Source organism: Rattus rattus, chromosome 7 (assembly GCF_011064425.1).
Source record: "Rattus rattus isolate New Zealand chromosome 7, Rrattus_CSIRO_v1, whole genome shotgun sequence".
Classification (NCBI taxonomy): Eukaryota; Metazoa; Chordata; class Mammalia; order Rodentia; family Muridae; genus Rattus; species Rattus rattus.
This window is the reverse complement of record NC_046160.1, coordinates 50,044,089-50,064,886: the sequence shown is the minus strand read 5'-3', so window position 1 is coordinate 50,064,886 and position 20,798 is coordinate 50,044,089. Positions and strand designations below refer to the sequence as shown.

At 37.5% G+C, this 20,798-nt stretch overlaps 1 protein-coding gene across 1 annotated transcript in view; it reads left to right on the top strand.

Moving 5' to 3' along the window:
* The window catches only part of Crppa (CDP-L-ribitol pyrophosphorylase A), a 257,449-nt gene that overhangs the window by 118,054 nt on the left and 118,597 nt on the right, over nucleotides 1-20,798 (top strand). The window contains exons 7-8 of the mRNA XM_032907659.1: nucleotides 364-453; nucleotides 886-978. Of these exons, the coding sequence (XP_032763550.1) occupies nucleotides 364-453; nucleotides 886-978 (183 nt within the window). The remainder of the gene's footprint in view (nucleotides 1-363; nucleotides 454-885; nucleotides 979-20,798) is intronic.

Sequence of the window (20,798 nt, the reverse complement as noted above, 5' to 3'; positions counted from 1 at the left end):
CCACCACCCCCGCCCACTCAGCCTTTCTGGTCCCTGAAAGTCCCCTGTAATAAATTCTTTACAAAACATAAACCATACTCCTTCCTGTTCCTTAGTGTTTTCTCCATCCCCCAAAATTTTGCCTATTTTAAACAATTTTCTATATTTTTTATTTCAAAATAATATACATTATTTATGGATTAATTCCAGTTATCTTTCTTGTGGTAGCCTGATAATTTTCAGCCTGGATTTGTTACTGTACATGCTGCAAGTTTCCATGAGTTTATAGCAGATCTGCTGCTTTGTCATACAATAGCTTATTTATATTCATATTGGGCTGTCTGTCTAGATTGTAAGTACCTTCTGGTGTGCCTTTTTTCCTAGTGTATTAAAGTCACATCCACAGTTTTGGATCGCACTAGTGGAGACATTGAGAACTTCATAGACCAATGCTACAGTTTCATCTGTGTGAATGTAAGTAGTAAACAGAATTGGTTGGATACAATTGAGACCCGAGCAAACAATGTCAGAGGATGGACCCTTCTTGACTTGTGCAACAGAAGATTTTGACAGATTAGTTGTGCTACTCACTATATGCTTTAAAATTGTATTTTTTTGCCATTTTAAATAGGCAAACATTATTTTCTGAACCCAAATCCTATGATGAGATGCAAATATTGCTTCCATGGACAGTAATTTTGATTCTCTATCTGTAAAGTAGATACATAAGTTCAACCCAAGATATAGCTCCAATCTTAATATGTGTAACTTATAGGTATCTTTTAAAGTGGCTTAATGTTCATTTTAATAAATACATTGAATATCTTGTAAAGCTCATCTCCCTGTGAGTCAACTTCTATTCTGTAAGAACTTCCTTTCACTTTCTCTTATTTTCTTGTCTTCGAGGTTGTGTCCTCTGAGAGTCAAGAAACCAGGAAGTTACTAAGTATCCTTGAAGAGAGCAGCCTTCCTCTTCTGTATCCCGTAGTTGTCGTTTTGGTAAGTGAGTAAATATGTCTCTTTTCTTATCGAGTCTCTGCTTCCATCTTGATAACTTAATATTTATCTCTCTGGAAAGATTGGATTCAGTTGAGAGTGTCCACCAGTATTCAGAAGACTTTAGGGAAATTGCATTGACTTTTCTGCTGACTTGTGCCTTTGTGGCTGTGGTCATGTGGCTTAATAACAGTGGAAAACCAGTTGATTCCACTTGAAATCAACTTATTTAGTCCAACCAAGATAGAAAAATACACAGCCAAGCTGACTTGTTGTTAGGCTAATGTCTAAGAGCTGTATTTAGGGTGTTCTATCAGGACAACAGAGGCAAAAGGAGAAGAAATCCAAAGTCAAAATGAATGTTAGAAAGAAATAACAGGCAAGAAAATTAGCCTAAACATAAATAGAATGAGTGAGTGGTTGAAGAAAGTATGTAGAAGAATGACATGGGCATGTTTTGAGAACACAAATACAAACAAACACAGAGAGAGAGAGAGAGAGAGAGAGAGAGAGAGAGAGAGAGAGAGAGAGAGAGAGAGAGAGAGAGAGAGAGATCTGCCAGTAACTGAAAGAGTATGTTGACTTCAGAATTCACTGAGGAAAATGATCAGAATTCATGATGGCCAAACAAGCTAAGAAACAAGGCCTGAAGTCTGTAATACTCTTTATCCCATGGAGAGAGCTACCAAACATTCTCAGAAATTCCTAGTGATTACCCTCTTCCTGAAGCTCAAGGCTATTATGTATTATGAGAGCTTAATTCTTCTTATAGGTAAGATCTTAACACAAAACAAGCTTTGTATTAAACATAACTCTAATGTGACCAATAACAGAAGAAGCAAGTTGGATAGAGTGAGATTAGTTCATTCACTGGCCAAATGTATTTGATTATGTGCCCTAAAGTTAGGTTCTAGGGGTACAGCTAGTGTGGGAATCCATCATGTGTGAGTGATTTCCTGAGCAACAGGGTGTCATTGAGTGTTTTAGAAAGATCGTGGAATCAACTCAACGGTGAAAAACTGCAAGGCTTTGAGGGTGAAAAGACATATTGGAATTCCTGGGTTGAGCCCTTGGTTCCATATTTCTCTGTATAGAGATCTTCATTTGATCTTCATAGGTGAGGAGCCAAGGGGGCTATTCAGTCTAGTAAGAAGATACCGATGCCTTGGTTCCTTTCCTAAGATGCTTAACCTTGAGCTCCATTTTTCTGAGTGTAAGATTGAAGCTAGTAATACCCAGTTTGTGTAGATTAGCATGAATAAATACAGAAAGTGTCTCCTGCCCTGCGTTGAGCCCTTAGAAGCCTGCAGTGCTGGCCTGGCCTGTGCTACTTCTCTGGTTCCCCTTCTTTGTACTCTGGATCAGGTGATTCAAAGTTCACTCCATTACCTTTACCTGTCTCCAAGCTGTGGTCATTTCCCACCATGTAGTGTGGTCATTTATAATATAAACAACTATATGTAGCTTGAAAAATGTATGCATTAAAGACCTTAGAAGCCATCATTTCACTTTGCTTCCTTTTAAGTTAACTTGGTGGGGAACAGATACAAAAATATGCTTTTGTTTGGATTTTTAATGAGGCTTTAAGTTAAATGACTGTAAACTCTGGGATTAGACCAAAAGGCATCTGGCTGTTTCTGTACACAGGTACTTTTACTCATCACAAGTATGTTCTAAAATTATAAGTTATAGAGGAATATGTGTTTTTCCTTGGAACTAATGTGGTTCAATAGATATAAAATGTAACAAGGTTTCATGTAGCCCAGGCTTGCCTTACAGTCACTGTGCTGCCAGGAATGACCATGAACTCCTCACCTCTGAGTGCTTTGATCACATGGCTGGAGGCTCTGCCTTTTCTGGTAAAGTCGTAAATGTTTACAGTACTATTTCATGCTAGATGAGATGTATAAGGATCATCAACTTTGATTCTACTTGAGAAGGTTGTCATCTGCATATTGTTGAGGTGAAATGCTTATAGAAAAGTGAGGTGGGATGTCAACTAAACTAGGGCCTTTGACCCAAGCATTAGTGGAAGGATTTTAAAATTTTATTTTCACTAATTAAATAATTAGGGTGGTGTGTGTGTGTGTGTGTGTGTGTGTGTGTGTGTGTGTGTGTGTGTATCTGTGATTGGGGATGCAAATGTACATGCATGTGTGCATGTAGGTAGAGGATGACTTGTAGAAGTGGATTATCTCCTTCCCTATATTCTGGGGCTTGAACTCCTGTCCTCATGCTTGGTGCCTTCCACTACTGAGCCATCTCATTTTAAGAGGTAACTGTTGGTAGTGGGATTAATAAGGAGGAAGCTCACATTTTCTCATATTGCCACTAGATAAAGAAAAATCCTTTGAAATTTCTTTGTTTCTGTCATCAAAGGGATAATCAGCTTTTAAGCTGATAATATCTAGGAAATTTATGGGCTGAAAGGAACAAAGAGTATGTTCCCAAGTTCTTGGTCTAGTCTATTGGATTTTATTTTAGATTTTGCGCAAGTCTTTATTACAGTAATTACTTCATTAAAAAGATCTCTGAAAAGTTAGGGTATCTTTAATGCTGGAGATTTTTATTATTTAGGATAAACTGGTGTGGGTAAGCAGTTCTACTTTAAGGTTCAGCTGAAGGAGGGGACAAAATTTCCACATAAAGACAAGGGAAAAATATTTTGGAAAAAGTTAAGAAACTCAAGAAAATAAATTTGTTGCTTTTTAAAAACAGTTTGTTTTTTCCATAATCTTTTCATGTAATCTTGTGGAACTTTTGTAATAAGGCATTATGACATGCTTCATTTCAAGTGGTCACTTTTTAAATGTGTAAATTTAGTTCTCTAAAAACCTTTTATTAAACCTTTGATGTTCAAAATACTGTTCTGGATCATCTATTTGGTCATCATTTTTTCCTTTTATTTGGTTTTATATTGGCTTACTTTGACAAATTCTTGTGTTGATAATGATGTTGTTTAAGGAATAGGCTTGCATTAGATTATTATATTTTTATTCTTTGAGAACTTTATTTGCCAGATTTTGACCACCCTCTTATCGTCTCATCCCTTCCTACCCAAATTTTAGATTAATCTTTTGTCTTCTTTCCCGACTGAGTCCAATTCCTATTGCCCAACTAATCTCAGGATTGGGGCCAGCTCTGCTGTGTGGTCACAATACATGTGTCACACCATTAAAGCAACTGGTTCTCCCTTGTGTAGCCATTCTCAAATACTAATAACTTTTCAGTCAGCAGTGGGGTCAAGTGTCCCACCGCTCCTGCCTACTGTGCTGGAAGCAAGCATTATTTTGTTCAACCTAAACATCTTCATTTTAGTATATTTAAATACATCTTTATACAATAAGTCAGATACTGTTGGTAATATTGACTAGTTGATTAAAACACATATTTGTACTAAAAGTAGAAAAAGATTCTTGAGGAGAATAATTCACAATGCCGTGCTTTAATGAATTTGTGTGCATTTTGGATGATATTTGTTATTCCATACAGTTCTTTTTTTAATGACTTTTAGAAAGACATTGTCTTGTACTACTACTACTACTACTACTACTACTACTACTACTACTACTACTACTACTAAGCATGGGTCTTTCAAGGAGAATATTCTCTATTTGGGAATAAATACTCTATTATACATTAGTACGTATAAGGGGGATTCACCACGTAGGTTGTCTGTTTGCTTAGAATGTTCTATTGATATCTGTTGGATTCACTTGATCCAGATGACATTTAGCAAGGATGCTTTTATACTTCTTCTTTTGGGATGACCCCTTCATTTTTGAGAGTGGACTATTAAAATCACTCACCATTATTGTGCTCTGCTTAATGTGTGTCTTTGTTTCTATAAGTGTTTGTTTCATGAAATGTGTGTATCAATGTTTGGTGAATATATATATATATATATATATATACACACACACACATATACATACACACACACACACACACATATATATATATATATTTAGAGTTGTACCTTTCTTGATAGATTGTATTTTTTTATATATGCAAGTATTCTATCTGCTTGTATGCCTGAATGCCATAAGAGGACATCAGATGACATTATTGATGATTGTGAGTGACCGATTTTTTTTTGCCAGGAATTGAACTCAGCACCTCCGAGTGCTCTTAACTGTTGAACCATCTCTTTAGCACCATTCGCTTAATTTTATGAAGTAACATTTGCTGTTTTCTAAGATTGCCATTTTGTCTAATGTTAAAACAGTGACAGCTGCTCACTCTATACAACTACTTGTGGTGGAAAGCCATTTGCATCTTTTACCATAAAGAGTGTTTTTGATAGTCAGATGTATTTCTTCTAGATAACAAGTAGATACTATCTTTTTAAGCCAATCTTCTGGTTTGTATCTGTTCAATAGAAAATTGAGACCATTAGCATTCAAGAGTTATCACTGAAAGTCTTATTTTCCTGTCACTTGATTTTACAATGTTAATTATTTACTCTTTCTGATTTGCATAATGTTGGAAAAATACACCATGACTGAAGCAACTCTTTTTCTTTGTTTTTTTGTTTTGTTTACTTTATTTATTTATTTATTTATTTATTTATTTATTTATTTATTTATTTATTTTGAGACAGAGTTTCTCTGTGATGCCCTGGGTGTTCTGGAACTCATTCTGTAGCAAATTGCTGCCCTTGAACTCACAGAGATTTGCCTCTCTTGGCCTCCCAGTGTTGGGATTAAAGGTGTTTACCACCACTGCCCAGCAGACCACAGCAATTCTTATGAAGGAAAACATTTAATGGAGCCTACTCACCGTTCAAGGGTTTAGTCCATTACCGCCATGGTGGAAGCATGTTGGCATACAGGCAGACATGGTGATAAAGAAGTACCTGAGAGTTCTACATCTGGATTCCTGGGCATCTGCAAGTGACAGTGAGCCACTAGGCCTGGCTTGAGCTTCTGAGATCTCAGAGCCTGCCACCAGTGATAAACTATCTCTAACAAAGCCACACCTATTCCAACAGGGCCACACTTCCTAATAGTGCTACTCCCTATGATCCTATGGGGGCCATTTTCTTTGCTATCATCACAAGATGGTAATTACATGGCCCTGGCACAGCCACTTACTTGGATCAGCAGTATAGTTCTTAATCTCTAAGTTGTCACTTACTCAGGAAGTTTTGTATAATTCCTTCTTAGGGTGTTTTCTCCATGGTGTCTGAAGAGAATCTTTAGGTTCAGTTTCACAGGTTTCAGAAGCCTGGGATGTTCCTGCTTCTATGTCCATGGCTCATGATGTATCCAGTTCCTGTTGCACATCCTCCTTCAGTACTGATGTTGGGGAATGGTCAGAACAATGCCCCTGGTGGTGGTGGCAGTTTGTGGCTCCTCCTTCCTTCTTGGTGAGGAGCTAACTTGGTATATTCCCTTTACTTTTGGCTATTATTCATGAATAAAGGTCATTGTTTTTTACATTGGCTGTTAGTGCTTAGTCTATCCTATAGGGTATTTAAGTTTTTTTTTTTCTGAGTTAATCACAGTTAATCTTTGTGCCTTCTTAGACTATATGGCATAAATGCATCACAGCTTATGGTGAGTTTATTATCTATTCCGAGAGGGCCATATTATGATGGAATACATTTACCATTACATAACCTGCACAGCACTGTAGCTTAGTAACTTATAGTGTGGAGTGTGTAGGTCGTTTTCCTTCATGAGAGTATGGCTGAGTGGACACTGACACTCACTACATTGTGTAGTACCATAGAGACTATCTTAGCATTCATCAAGGAGAAGATCAAAATTCAATGTTTGATTTCCAAAAATGCAGACTGCTGCCATACCATAGTGGAAAAGAAATATTCAGAGTGAGTGTTTAAGTCAGGATCATGTGTATTTGGCTTTATTGTTTCTTGCTAGAGGACTTTCTGAGAGTTCTTTCAGGGTCCGAATCCAAAAGCTATGAATGCAGGACACACACCATTCTCTTCTTCTTTTCTTAATTTGTCTGTGTTCATGACTTCAACAATGGTATACATTCACAAGCATATCATTGGAAAATATAAAAATGAATTCGTAAAGTGTAAATTAGATATTAAAATTACTCAGGAAATAATTGGCTGCCATTTAAATGAAACAAGACTCAAAGTGCCTAAGACTATAAACTGAGGCCTTGTGCACAGAGTCTTATGATCAAGAGCTATTGATTTTTCCTGGGCAGTGGGGAAAAAAGATTTTAAGAGGAAGATGCAGTACTGCCAATATCAGCATTCTAGACTAGATTATGTAAAAATGATCTTGTAAAACCCTCACAATTCATAGACTATGTCTAAAAAGCTTAGTGGGAATTCTACCGTAGTTGGCTCTATTTCCACAGAACATCCGTTAAATAGTGGGCAGTATATGATTTAAAGCTTAATTCTTCAGTATGTAGGAATGAATCACCCGAGCACCAAATAAATTGTTAAAATGGTGGAAAAGTAGGACACATATTTGTAAATGGAAGTTTAAATTTGAGAGGTAGAGCAAACTCCTAAATATTACTTAATGAAATCTTGTTTTCATTTCTTTGATATAAAATTTTTACTATAGTTATATGTCACAATAACTCCACTTTTTTCTGACACTACCCACAGTTTTATGGCTGTTATGAGAAAGGGAAAACTGTGAATTTATTCTTGCAAAAAAATGTAAAGTATTAAGTAGAATTTTAGTGTTCTAAGAGCATAATTATAGCTTCAAAGGCATTAAACCTAGTTTAGTTTTTGTCAGTAGGAAGTTGTTTATAGATATACCAGATCAGAATATGTGGTCTTTAAAATACTTTGGAATGTTTAGTATTTGAAGATGTCAGCAAATAAAATAATTTTTAAAAGTCCGGAAAACCATCAGCCATTGACACTTGATACTTTACATGTGAGGAAACTGTCGCAGAGATGAAAATTGGTTCCAGAAGGTTCCACAGCCCACAGTGGCAGCACCAGGAGCAGAATCAATCCAGTGTGCTGTTCAATATACACTTGTAACTTTGATGATTTCATGAACGCGTTAAATAATGGAAAAAGATTAAAAATATACATATACACATAGATGTATCCAATGTTCCTGACTAATAAAGAACAAATGTCAATTGGAAAATGGGGCAGGGCCTTCTTTTAAGTATAATGGCTTCTTATTTTAGCTTCAGAGTCTCGAGGCCTTAACTGGATTTGAGTTCTAAAATTCCATGATCTTGTTAAATTTCCCGGCAGATCCTAGACCTAGATCTTTTACTTATTCCTGTTTTTATTTTTCACCTTTTACTCACCTGCTTGTTTGAGGTATTTTCTGCTGTTAACCCTGTCACTCCTAGTCTGAAGAAATACGTTTTCAAGGTACAAGTTTTTACCCAGCAAGCAAAGAAGGGTGCTTTCCCTCTCAGTGTCTCGATCCTGGTGTTTGCTTCACAGTTCATTTGCTTCAGGTCTCTAGATTACTTCTTGGTCGCAGTGTTTGCTGCAGCTTGGGAGTCAACCCTAGGCTGGCCTCAGGGTGGCTATTAGTCCTGGTTCCATGACAGTCTCAGTATAGAGCCCTCCTGCATTTTCTTCTGAAATAGTTCCTTTGTACTACATTAAGTATTTATGCTTTCCACTCCAGTGTGTTGCCTTTCTCTTTCCTGCCTGCATAACCTCTCAGCTGAAATGGAATCGCTTGTGCAAGTTTTACAAATTCTTGTATTGTGCTAATACAGTAAGTCTCAGGTATTTCCTGCCTAAGTCAACAATAAAACTAAGATAAACACTGGTTAAAGAATACCTTTGGAGCCTTTTGCAACTGTGGTAATAAAGGAATTAATTTCTAACACAAAGATGAGGAAAGCTGACGTCAGCCCTGTGAGGGGTGTTGAATAGAGAGAACTGTCTGTGTTGCTATAATTTTAGATCTTTGCTTATGGCTAAATGGTGAACGGAAAGCTCATGTTGTGGAAGAGAAACTGGCGAAGATTAACTGTGATAAACATGTAACTGAGGAAGTACAGAGAAATTATTCTCCTAGAAATACCTTCCTTCTGTTAATCCTGTTAAAGGATACAACACTGGTCTAATGGAATCTGCAAACAGAATGGAATCTAGAGGCCATTTTCTAATCTTTATAAATATATTTTTCCTAATTAAGCACGGATTTTGAACATGCTAGCTATTTCCCCACTTTCAATGGGCTACTCAGCTTGGTTCAGTGAGCAAAACAATTTGCAGTGTTTTTTTTTTTGTTTTTTTTTTTTGCCAGTATGTGATCCTACTTAATCAGTTTGAACACTGACATGTGAAACACATGAGGCCAGGGAAATAAGATTTGGCTGCTTTTAAGGAGCTTATATTGATGTTAGCCCTAGGAAGAATTGGATGACTGACTTTGTCATTCATTAAAAAAATGTATATGCTTGGTTCGGTGGAAGAACATACTTACCATGTTAACTATTACCCTACTACTCATGAAGACTATCAAACAGGTTTGTTTGACTCATAATACAGCTGCTCTCTAGCTTTCATAATTTAGTAGATAATTTAGGTTAAAACTACCAAGGGACTGAGGACGCGGTTTGTTTCCCTAGTAACTGCTCCCTATATGAGTAGAGATATTGTTATGGTAATGAGAGCCCAGACTGTGGAACTCAGTACTCTGTACCATTCACTTCAGGTAAATGCCTTTTCCCTCTTAATAAATGTATATACGACATAAAAAATATGCTTAGACTTTCTCTACCTTGATAATTTTTGTGGTACTGTCTTCTATTCAAATAATCTCAAATGAGGTTTAATAAAGCCTACCTTAGTGTTTTTTTTGCAAAACTACTATACCTTTTAAATACTATTAAAGTTTTGTATTATATTACATAATAATAAATAAATATAATTAAAACAATATAAATATATGGAACCTGAATTTGGATACGTTATTTCATTATATTATTATTATTATTATTATTATTATTATTATTATTATTTGAATTATTTTTTGTTTACTTGAGAAAGTTAATTATATTCTCAGGTGACTAGACTGATTAGGATTCTGGATCAGGAGTTAATGTTCCAGGTAATAGTACCAGCTTAAGCGCACCTTAACCGGTCCAAGTTGATCAGTATTTGTGAACTTCGGTTCAGACCTTTATCCATAATAAAATATTATGCCCTTTTTGCATCTGAGGGGATTTTCTTTTTATAACATTTTGTATTTCTAAATAGCAGCATGTTGTAAAACCAATTCATGATTTAACGCTCTCCAGTATGTATATTTCAAATGTAAAGTAGTTTGTCAGTGTACCAGCTCTGTTAAAATACCAATCAGGCGCAGTGCCATGCCTGCTTCTTTTGTTTTCTCTTTCCTTTTCCTTTTTCGTTTCCTTTCCCTCTCCTTTTTCCTTTCCTTTCCTTTTTCCCCTTCTTATTTTTCAAGACAGAGTTTCTCTGTGTAGCCCTGGCTGTTCAGGAACTCACCCTATAGACCAGGTTGGCCTCAAACTCACAGATATCTGAGTACTTCTGCCATCCAAGTGCTGGGATTAAAAGCATGCACCTCTATGCCTAATTGACTTGCCAATTTCAAGTCACTTTTGAGATCAAGAAGCCTTCTTCTGAGTTATTCTTCTGTGTTTGACATTCTTATTCTCTCATTTTCACGGTGTGGTTTTCATAAGCTAATCCTAGATCTCTCCTCTGGACTTTTGATTACGTTCCCCTGCCTTGCTATTGGAAACAACTGTAAATTAATCATTTCTTACTAATAGGCTATTCTTGTATGACTGTCTTGTGCCTCACTTTTTAGAGAATGCTTCAATGATACAGTCTATGCTACTGATTCCTTTTGCAATTCTGTGTAAATTACAGAAAACATTTTGTAGTTACGTCCAGTGAACTGTTCTCTCTATTAAATAACTAACTTTTTAATGGTATAGATTCATATACTATTTAACAAACATCTGTGTGATAAACATTTTAAAGTGTTTGCGTTTTTGGTTGTAAAGGTATTCCTTTTAAAAGTCATCTTATTTGAAGGAGTTGTGATATTTTATGCTAGGTAGGTTTTGTATCATTTTACTTCAGTGAAGTACAGATATAGTTGTATTTATCTTTTAGATTTTTTAAATAAGGATTTAAAAATAAATACTGAATATAGTGACCATGGTAATTAGGGAAATGATCTAGTTACTGATAGCTCAAGAATTGCTGGTTTCTTTCCCTTCAAAGTAAGTGGTAGATAAGGAATCAAGAAATGTTCGAGGAAACAAATAACAGGTGCTAGGCTAAGTGACAGCAAATATAACTTCAAATGTTTAGAGTATCTATGAGCCATGTATGATAAATTGACTCTTTATTGAAGTCTATTAAGGTTGCAGAGACAGGAGATAGAGCAGGGCCTAGCTCTGAGTGTCAGAGGAACATCATTGCTTCACGATGGAATAACAAAGTGACTGGAGCTGGAAAGAACTGGTGGATGGATCTGTCTAAAAGGACAACACGCAAAGGAAGCTTGCAGATGTGCCTGTGAGTCAAGGTTGTTGGACTTGACTCTAACTTGAGGCTCCACACCACAGTTGTCTTCAGGGAAATCTGATATGACCTGGTGTACATTTGATACTCTGAATGCAGCACAAAGAATGGATTAAAAAAGCAGAAAGGTCCCTCGATGCAGTGGTTTTCCCTCTTCCTAATGTTGTTAGCCTCTGATACATGTTGTGGTGACCCCCAACCATAAAAGTATAAAATTATTTTTCTGCTTCATAGCTGTAGTTTTGATAGTTTGTGAACTGTAATGTAATCTGATATGCATGATATCGCTTATGTGACACCTGTTGGGGGTCATGACTCACAGGTTGAGAACCATTGCCTTGATGAATTTAATTTATTTAGAAGAAACTACTTAATTGTGGTCCGAGAAATTATGATGGTGGTTGGTGGTTTATCTGCCATAGCTGCACAGGTTTCGTGGAGTTGAGCAGATAACGAGTCACGCATGGGAGGTACACAGCTTCTTAGTTCTAGCATTTGGGAAGCAGAGAAAGGTGGATCTCTGTGAGTTTGAGGCCAATTTGGGCTACATACAGAGTTCCAGGGCAGGCAGGGCTACACAGTGAGACCCCCATCTTAAGAAACAAAAGAATAACAAACAGCAAGAGAAATACTCACAAAAACAAGGAAATAAGGATTGTTGTTTTAGTAATGGGAGAGAGAGGTGTAGCTGTTGATTTTATGTTCCATGAAATTGGGAACTGCTAGCAAAATAGAAATCATCCAAGAAGAAGTTTTTTGTTCTGAAGGCTGTGTGCCCAGGCAATAATCCCAGTATTTTTGTCACAGTATACTTGGGAAGATTTCCCATAATTGCAAATTTGGTGTATATATTGCTCCATTAATATTTGAATTTAAATATGCTTTAAATCTTGCATTTCATATAATGATACTACATACAATGTATGCATACATTACTTACACATAAATATATTATTATTTAATAAGCCAATGTCATCATCAAGACTTATATAGTGTCTGAATTATGGGCTATGTTTTTGAACTATTTCTTTTTCAATATTTTATATTTTGAAAACTAAAACAAGAGAAGACCAGTCAACGTAACAAAAACCCAAAGCAACCATGGACTTTAGACCAATTCTCTAGCAGAGACAAGAAAATGGTCAGAACATTATTAAACCCAAGTGCTGTTCACTGAGGATAAGAAAATGAAGTGATCTAAAAATAGAACATTTTTGCAGACTCTGAATTGTTTTTATTGAATGTGTGGGAAGATGTTGGAGTAGTGCAAAGAACCATTCTATGCGAACATGCTTACACTGGAATGCTGTTGGCAACAATTTCATGTGTGATCCTCGGAAAAGCAGAATGTAATTCAATTTTCCAGGCACCAGAGGTTTTATTTTATAGGATTCTGAAACTAAGACTTATTTTTGAGTCACTGCTGAGGTGAAACACAGCAAGTTTTATCATGAGGCAACTCCCCCTCCAACCCTCACATCCTTACTGAAGACCTTTCTGAATGGCAGGACCTAATACATATACATCATTGAGTCCTCCAAACAGAATACTCCTCTAGAATCTGCTGAGAGAGCCCTGAAGAGCACCACCGGCTATCCTCATCAGTGTGTGTGTGTGTGTGTGTGTGTGTGTGTGTGTGATCATGACTGAGTTCCCAGCATGGTGAAACAATACAGTCCATCAGGGATCTTGTGTTTCTTGCTCTTTAAATTTGGAGGACATGGAATTACCACTCCATTTGTAACTGTCAGAACCCTCCTAATAAATGTTACCTGCTAATGCATATTATTAATGTAATTATGTCAACATTAGTCATAACAGACATTTATTGATGGTTGAAGAAATGAGTCACCATTCTCTTTTAAAAATAAATGATCCCCTTTAATCCTCACAGCAGTTGTGAGAGTTGATCGTCATAAATACCATTATCCCCAGTTCAGCAGTAAGCCACATAGTCAATCTGCCTTCCCACATAAGATGCTTGGGTAATGTCAATACTTGTACTTTTTGAGTAATTGAAACATATATCATTAGGAGAAAATGGGATCTTAAAAATAATTTAATAGAAGATTCTTGTTCTAGTACATTCTCAAACAAGAAGTAACTAAAATCCTTTGTCTGAAATTAACTCCTTTATATGGGGAGTTGGCAGGTCATCCCTGTCCAGGGTGAGAATATCTTGGGCTCTGCAAGCCCTAGGAGCTCTTGCTTTAGAGGAGGGCAACTGTACAAAGTATGCACTACCGTTTCTCTTGGAATGGCTTCCATAGGCTCATGTCTTAAAGGCTGGTCAACATATCATGGACTTGTTGGGCTCAGTTGCAAGAAGTTAGGTTATTGGTGTGTAACTTGGCATCCTGCCTGTGCACAGACCCAAACGGCTGAAGTCAGCTACTTTTCCACTAAATTTCCTAATCCCACATGTGAGAAGCATCTTCTCCTTATTAGCAAAGTCCTTTTGTTGGGTTTTTACTCACGGTATGATAGAAAAATAATGCCAACAGTTGGTAGTACAGGGTGGTGTGTGTGTGTGTGTGTGTGTGTGTGTGTGTGTGTGTGTGTGTGTGTGTGTGTGTGTTTCTGCATAGCTATTGCATCCAGTGACATCATTCAGAAAATTTTGGAAATGTTCCATGGGTATTTGGAAAAATTTGAAGTCATGGGTTAATGAGAGCTCAGAATTTGTGAGTAGAGCTTAGTAGACCATTCCTGTGATAGCCAAAATGTGGCAGCAATGACCCTACAGTCAGTGTTTAAAACTTATGAGATGGGAAGATGGACTCAATTGGGAGTCAAACTGGAGGCCAGTCTTGTTACACAGTAGCAAGGGATGTGAATGCATTTCTGCCCATGCCCTTGTGCTTTGAGACTTTTTGTGTGGCTGAGTTATAAATGGATGTGATAAGCACCCCAACACAAGGACCTTGCTCACTTCATTTTGACATAAAGCTTGTGACAGAAGTGATACCTACAGTCATTTAAGCCAATGCACAATATAAAAAGATGTGAATTGTGGCACCAAAAAGTCAAACTGGGGAAACTTACATTTTGAAGTCTTTCTTGTGATTTAATTTGCCAATACCTGTTATGTTGTCTGTATTCTTCCTGGAAATGATAAATCAATCCATAAAATTTTAGATTTATTATTTATTTCATTTGCATGAGTGTTTTGCATGCATATATGTATTTACACATTTATGACTTGTGTCCATGGGAGTCAGAAGAGGGCACTGGATTTCCTAGAAATGCAGTTACAGATGGTTGGAAGTTACAGTGTGGGTTCTGGGAACCCAACCTAGATCTTCTGCAAGAACATGAAGTGCTTTAACAATTGAATTACCTCTCCATCCCCAAGATATCTCTTTAAAGTGCATAGGTTTCTTAGTTAGGGTTTCCATTGCTGAGAAGAGACACCATAACTACGGAAACTCTTTTTTGTGGGAGGGGAGTAGTGTGGTTTTAATTGAATTACATGAATTTGAAATTCTCTTTTACTTTCATTATTACTATTCCTTAATTTTTTTTACAATACAATCATTACACACACACTCCCTCCCCATCTACCATCCAACAGTCTCATATCAGCTGCTGCCTGGTTGGTGCTTCAGCCAGTGTCTGAGAGATCCTAGGGGTCCAGGTTAGTTGAGACTACTGGTCTTCCTATGTGGTCATCCACCTTTTCAGATTCTTAAAGCTTTTCCATAATTCTACCACAGGGGTCCCCGGTTTCTGCCCATTGGTTGGGTATATTATCTGCATCTGACTCTTTCAGCTGTTTGTTGGGCCTCTGAGAGGGCAGCACTGCTAGGCTCCTGTCTGTAAGCACACCATAGCATTAGCAATAATGTCAGGCCTTGCAGCCTCCCCTTGAGCTGGATCCCAATTTGGGCCTGAACTGAAACTCCCTGCCCTCAGTCTCATCTCCAATTTTGTCTCTGCAGTTCTATTAGACAGGAAAAATTATCGGTCAGAGTTTTTGACTGTGAGATGGTAACCCCATCCCTCCACTTGATGCTCTATCTTTCTACTGGATATGGACTCTACAAGTTCCTTCTCTCTACTCTTGGGCATTTCATCTGAGGTCCCTCCTTTCGAGTCCTGAGATTCTCTTACCCTCCCTCCCCCACATCCTGAGGTTGACTGTTTCCATTATTTCTGCTGTCCCTCAGGGCTTGAGTCCGGTCCTCTGCCCCAATACCTGATCATCTTCATCTCTTCCCCTCTCTGTCACCTCTTCCTTTCTCTGTCTCCTCTCCCACCCAGTTCCCTCCCACCTGCCCCCAATCCTGTGATTGCTTTTTCTCCCAATTGGGATTTAGACATCCTCACTTGGGCTGTTTGACTTGTTAACTTTTTTGAGCTCTGTGGATTATATCCTGGTTATTCTGTACATTTTTTGGCTAAAATCTGCTTATTAGTGAGTACATACCATGTGTGTCCTTTTGGGTCTGACTTACCTCATTCAGGACATTTTCTAGTTCCATCCATTTGCCTGTAAAACTCATGATGTCCTGGTTCTTAATAACTGAGTAGTATTCCATTGTGTAAATGAATCACATTTTCTATATCCACTCTTTTGTTGTAGGTTATCTGGGTGTTTTCCAACTTCTGGCTATCACAAATAAGGCCACGTTGAACACAGTGGAACACATACCACTGTGGCATGGTGGGGCATGTTTTAGGTATATCCCCAAAAGTGGTATAGCTGGGTCTTCAGGTAGATCTATTTTCAATTTTCTGAGGAACCACTAGATTGATTCCCAGAGTGGTTGTACCAGTTTGCAATTCTACCAGCAATGGAGGAGTGTTCGTTTTTCTCCACATCCTTGCCAACATGTACTGTCACCTGAGTTGAAGAAGAGCTTAGAAAATGGAGAGATCTCCCATGCTCATGGGTTGGTAGAATTAATATAGTAAAAATAGCCAACCTACCAAAAGCAATCTACAGATTCAATGCTATCCCCATCAGAATTTCAACCCAATTCTTCAAAGACATGGAAAGATCAATGCTCAATTTCATATGGAAAAACAAAAACCTGGGATAGCAAAAACAATTACTAACAATAAAAAAGTTCTTGGGAACTCACCATTCCTGACTTCAAGCTCACTACAGAGCAATAGTGATAAAATCTGCATTGTACTAGTACAGAGAAAAGAATTAAAGACCCAGAAATAAACCACATGCTTATGGATGCTTGATCTTTCACAAAGAAGCCAAAAATATACATTGGTTAAAAAAAAAAGCATCTTCAATAAATGGTACTGGTCTAACTGGCTGTCTGTATGTAGAAAAATGAAAATAGACCAATATTTGTCACCTTGCCTAAAGCTCAAGTCCAAGTGGATCAAGGACCTCAAAATAGAACCAGATACACTCACTCTAATAGAAAGAAAGTGGGAAAGAGCCTTGAACTCATTGGCATGGAGAAGAAATTTTGTAAACAGAATTCCAATGGCTGAGGCTCTAAAATCAAGAACTGGTAAGTGGGACCTCATGAAACTAAAAAGTCCCTGAAAGACAAAGGACAAATGTCAATATGACAAATCGACAACCCCCAGCAGTAAGCAGGCTGGCAGCAGATCTACACTTCTTTGTTTTCTCCTCCAAATCCAATTCCCCCAAAGCTACTCCTCAGTTCTGTTGTGGAAAACACGACTCCATTGCCAATAGATTACAAAGCTCTTCTCCTACAACCTTTCCTCAACTCACCTAATTATCCCAGTCTGCAACACCAGCAGGCATTCTCTGTGGACAAGTTAGCTGAGCAGGCCAGGGAAACAGCCTACCTAACTGAAGAGCTTTACCAGTCCCCCTTCTTCTCCAACCTCAAACATCCAGTCTCATCCTTGTCTCTGCAACAGAATACCTGCTACAGCCTTTCTTCTGCTACTGTCCACATCTCCTGTAGATCCCACAGATCTTCCAACACTTCTAACATCCCCTTCTCCACTTGCTGCTTTATTCCAGCCCCAAAATCCAGCAGGAACTCTGCTAACCACAGACCACTGCTGCCTTGAAGCAGATAGACTGTTAGTAGGTCTTCCTTGCTCCTTCTATCCCCCTATATCCAATTTCCCAATCTCATTCACAGTGCTACAGCAGACCCCATGGGTGGTCTCTCATCACTGTTCCCCCACCTTCCAAGGAGATGAAATGAGCAGGCCATGGTAGAACAGTTTGTTCTCCTCCCTCTTATGAATCCCATTCTATGACATGCAGTCTATTGCCATTCCAAAATGTCAGTTCCCACTTTTTCCTGGAACCCTTGAGAGGCTACAACTGTCAGGTCCAAAGAAAGTTTCCTACACAGCCATCACACTCTCTGAAAATTGAGAGAGGGAACTGAAATCTAGTAACAAAACATCCACCCAATAAAGACGAATCCAGAATTAGCACCTAGACCTATAATCATCCCAATTCCAGATGTCTAGATGCCAGTGTGAGAAAAATAAAATAAAATAAAAAATCCAGTGCAATATGTCTCAACTGGAGCCAACTATCCTATCAGAGCAGGCCCCAAATATTTCAATGAATCTGAAGCACAAGAAAAAGATCCTTAAACCGTCTGCATGAAGAAAGATTACAGAGGAAATGAATAAATCTCTTAAAGAAATCCAGGAAAACTCAAACCAACAGTGGAGGAAAATGAACAAAACAGTTCAAGACCTGGAAATGAAATAGAATCAATAAAGGAAACATAACCTGAGAGAATTGTGGAAATGAAGAATATTGGAATTTGAACAGAAACTACAGAGGCAAGCTTCATCAGCAAAATATAAAAGATGTAAAAGAGAATCTTCCACTGACTCCACTGAAGACATATGATAGGTGAAATGGATATATTGGTCAGAGAAAATGTTAGATTTACTGACACAAACATATAGGAAATGTGGGTACAGCTGTTTGAATAAGTATGGCTCTGATAGATTAATGTGTTTCAATGCTTAGCCATAGGGTGTGACAGTATTAGGAAGTATGGCCTTGTTGGAGGAAGTATAGGGTAGGCTTTGAGGTTTTCTATACTAAAGCTCTGCCCAGTAAGGAATTCAGTCTCCTCCAGGTTGCCTCCAGATCAGGATGTAGAACTCGGCTCCTCCAGAACAGTGCTTGCTTGCCATGCTTCCCACCATAATGGACTAAACCTTTGAAACTGTAAGCCAACCCCAATTAAATGTTTGCCTTTATAAAAGGTACCTGAGTAATGGAGTCTTTTCCCTGCAGTGGAAACTTTAACTGTCTTTTATTGATTCCTTATATTGTACTGTTTGTTTCTATTTGGTTCTTTGAGAAAAATCAACATGATAAGCCACCCCTTGTCCAAACTTACTAAAAGGCAGAGAGGAAGATCAAAATTAACAAAATCAAAAATAAAAATAAAAATATAACAGACACTGAAGAAATCCAGAAAATCATGAGGACATACTTTAAAAACCTGTAATCCAGAACATTGAAAAATCTAAAAGAAATGGTAATTTTCTCAATAGGTAGCGCTTGCCAAAGTTAAGTCAAGATCAGATAAACAATTAAATAGAACTATAACCTCTAGTTAAAAGTCTCCCAGACAAAACAACAACAACAACAACAACAACAACAACAACAACAACAACACCCCTAAGGTCAGATGGTTTTTAGCATTCTACTAGACTTTTAACACCAATACTCCTCAAATTATAAACAGAATGAACGTGGCCCAATTCATTTTATGAATCCACAATTACACTGATAGTCAAATCACATAAAGGCTAAAGAAAGAAAGAATTACAGACCAATTCCTTTTTTGAACATACATTTAAAAATAATCAATAAAATACTCGCAAACTGAATCCAAGAACACATTAAAAATGTCCTCCACCATGATTAAGTAGGCTTCACCAAAGAGATGTCCCTGTGGTTCAACATACTAGATAACATAAAAACAAACCAAAAGACAAAATTTACATGATCATTACATTAGATGCAGAAAAAGCCTTTGAAAAAATTCTCACACTGCTTCCTGGTAACAGTCTCGCATAGATTAGGGATGCAGTAGACATACATAAACACAATAAAGGCAACCTGAGGAAAGCCCACAGCCAACAGAAATTTAAATAGCAAAGTGAAGCAATTTTATTAAAATCAGGAACAAGTCCACGGTGTCCTCTCTCATCCTACCACAAGGACACTTGCTCAGCTATTTTCAATGCTGTTCTATTCATAATAGCCAGAAACTGGAAACCAACTAACTAGATGTCCCTCAACAAAAGAATGGATAAAGAAGATGTAGTACATTTACACAACAGAGTATTACTCAGCTCTTAAAAATTTTCATCTGAAATTTGCAGGCAAATGGATGGAACTAGAAAAAAACAAAACAAAACAAAGCAAAATAAAACAAAAAGCATCCCGAGTGAGGTAACCCACACCCAGAAAGACAAATATGATATGTATTCACTTATGTGTGGAACTAGCTATTAAGTGAATAACAACCAACTTACATTTCATAGACCCATAGAGGTTGGGAATAGAGGAGGGGATGGGGGGACAGTGATATGGATCTCTCTGAGAGGGGGAAATAAAATAGATTTTATGTGTGGATTGGGGCCATGTGGGGACAAGAATGAGGGAATCTGGCGGGGATGTGTAGGTTCATATGGTTGAGGAATGCCATGTGGGGAGAGACAGCTTGAATTGAGAAGCATTTGAGCAAAAAAATAAATATGAAACAAGAAATAAGTGACTCAACTTATCCATCGTCACTGTGAATTAAATATTTGTCAATGAGCATGGTATCAATCATAATGAAGGAGGCATTTTAGCAAAATTATGTACTTGTGAATACATTTATAGTCTGCATTAGAGCATCAGAGTTTATAAAGTAAGTATGAATGGACCTGACAGAAAAGAGGGAGTGCAGTGCAGTGTTAGGGAATTCGATACATTCTGCATGTCAAGCAGTGGATAGATCATGTAGAAACACCAAACTTAAATGGTTCCCTAGATCGAATGAACAGACATACTGAGTCAGTCCTCAAACCGTCAAAGAGCACGTGTTCTCAACTGCTCACAGAGTGTTTCCATTATAAACCACAAAAGTCTAAAGAATGTCTTTCAAATTATTGAAGTTTTAAACTATGATTGTTAACTTAAAAGATTAAATAATTATACTGATTGAGGTTATTTGATGAATCCACATGTACCTCAGATGAAGGCTCAGAATGCTTGTAGTAGCTTTCATAGTACGGCTTAGATATACCATGTACCTACATTTGGGGTTTCTGGGCCTTTGAACACATTATCTTTTCTCATTATAATCCAGATACCTTATTTTCTGAAAAGCACACTTAA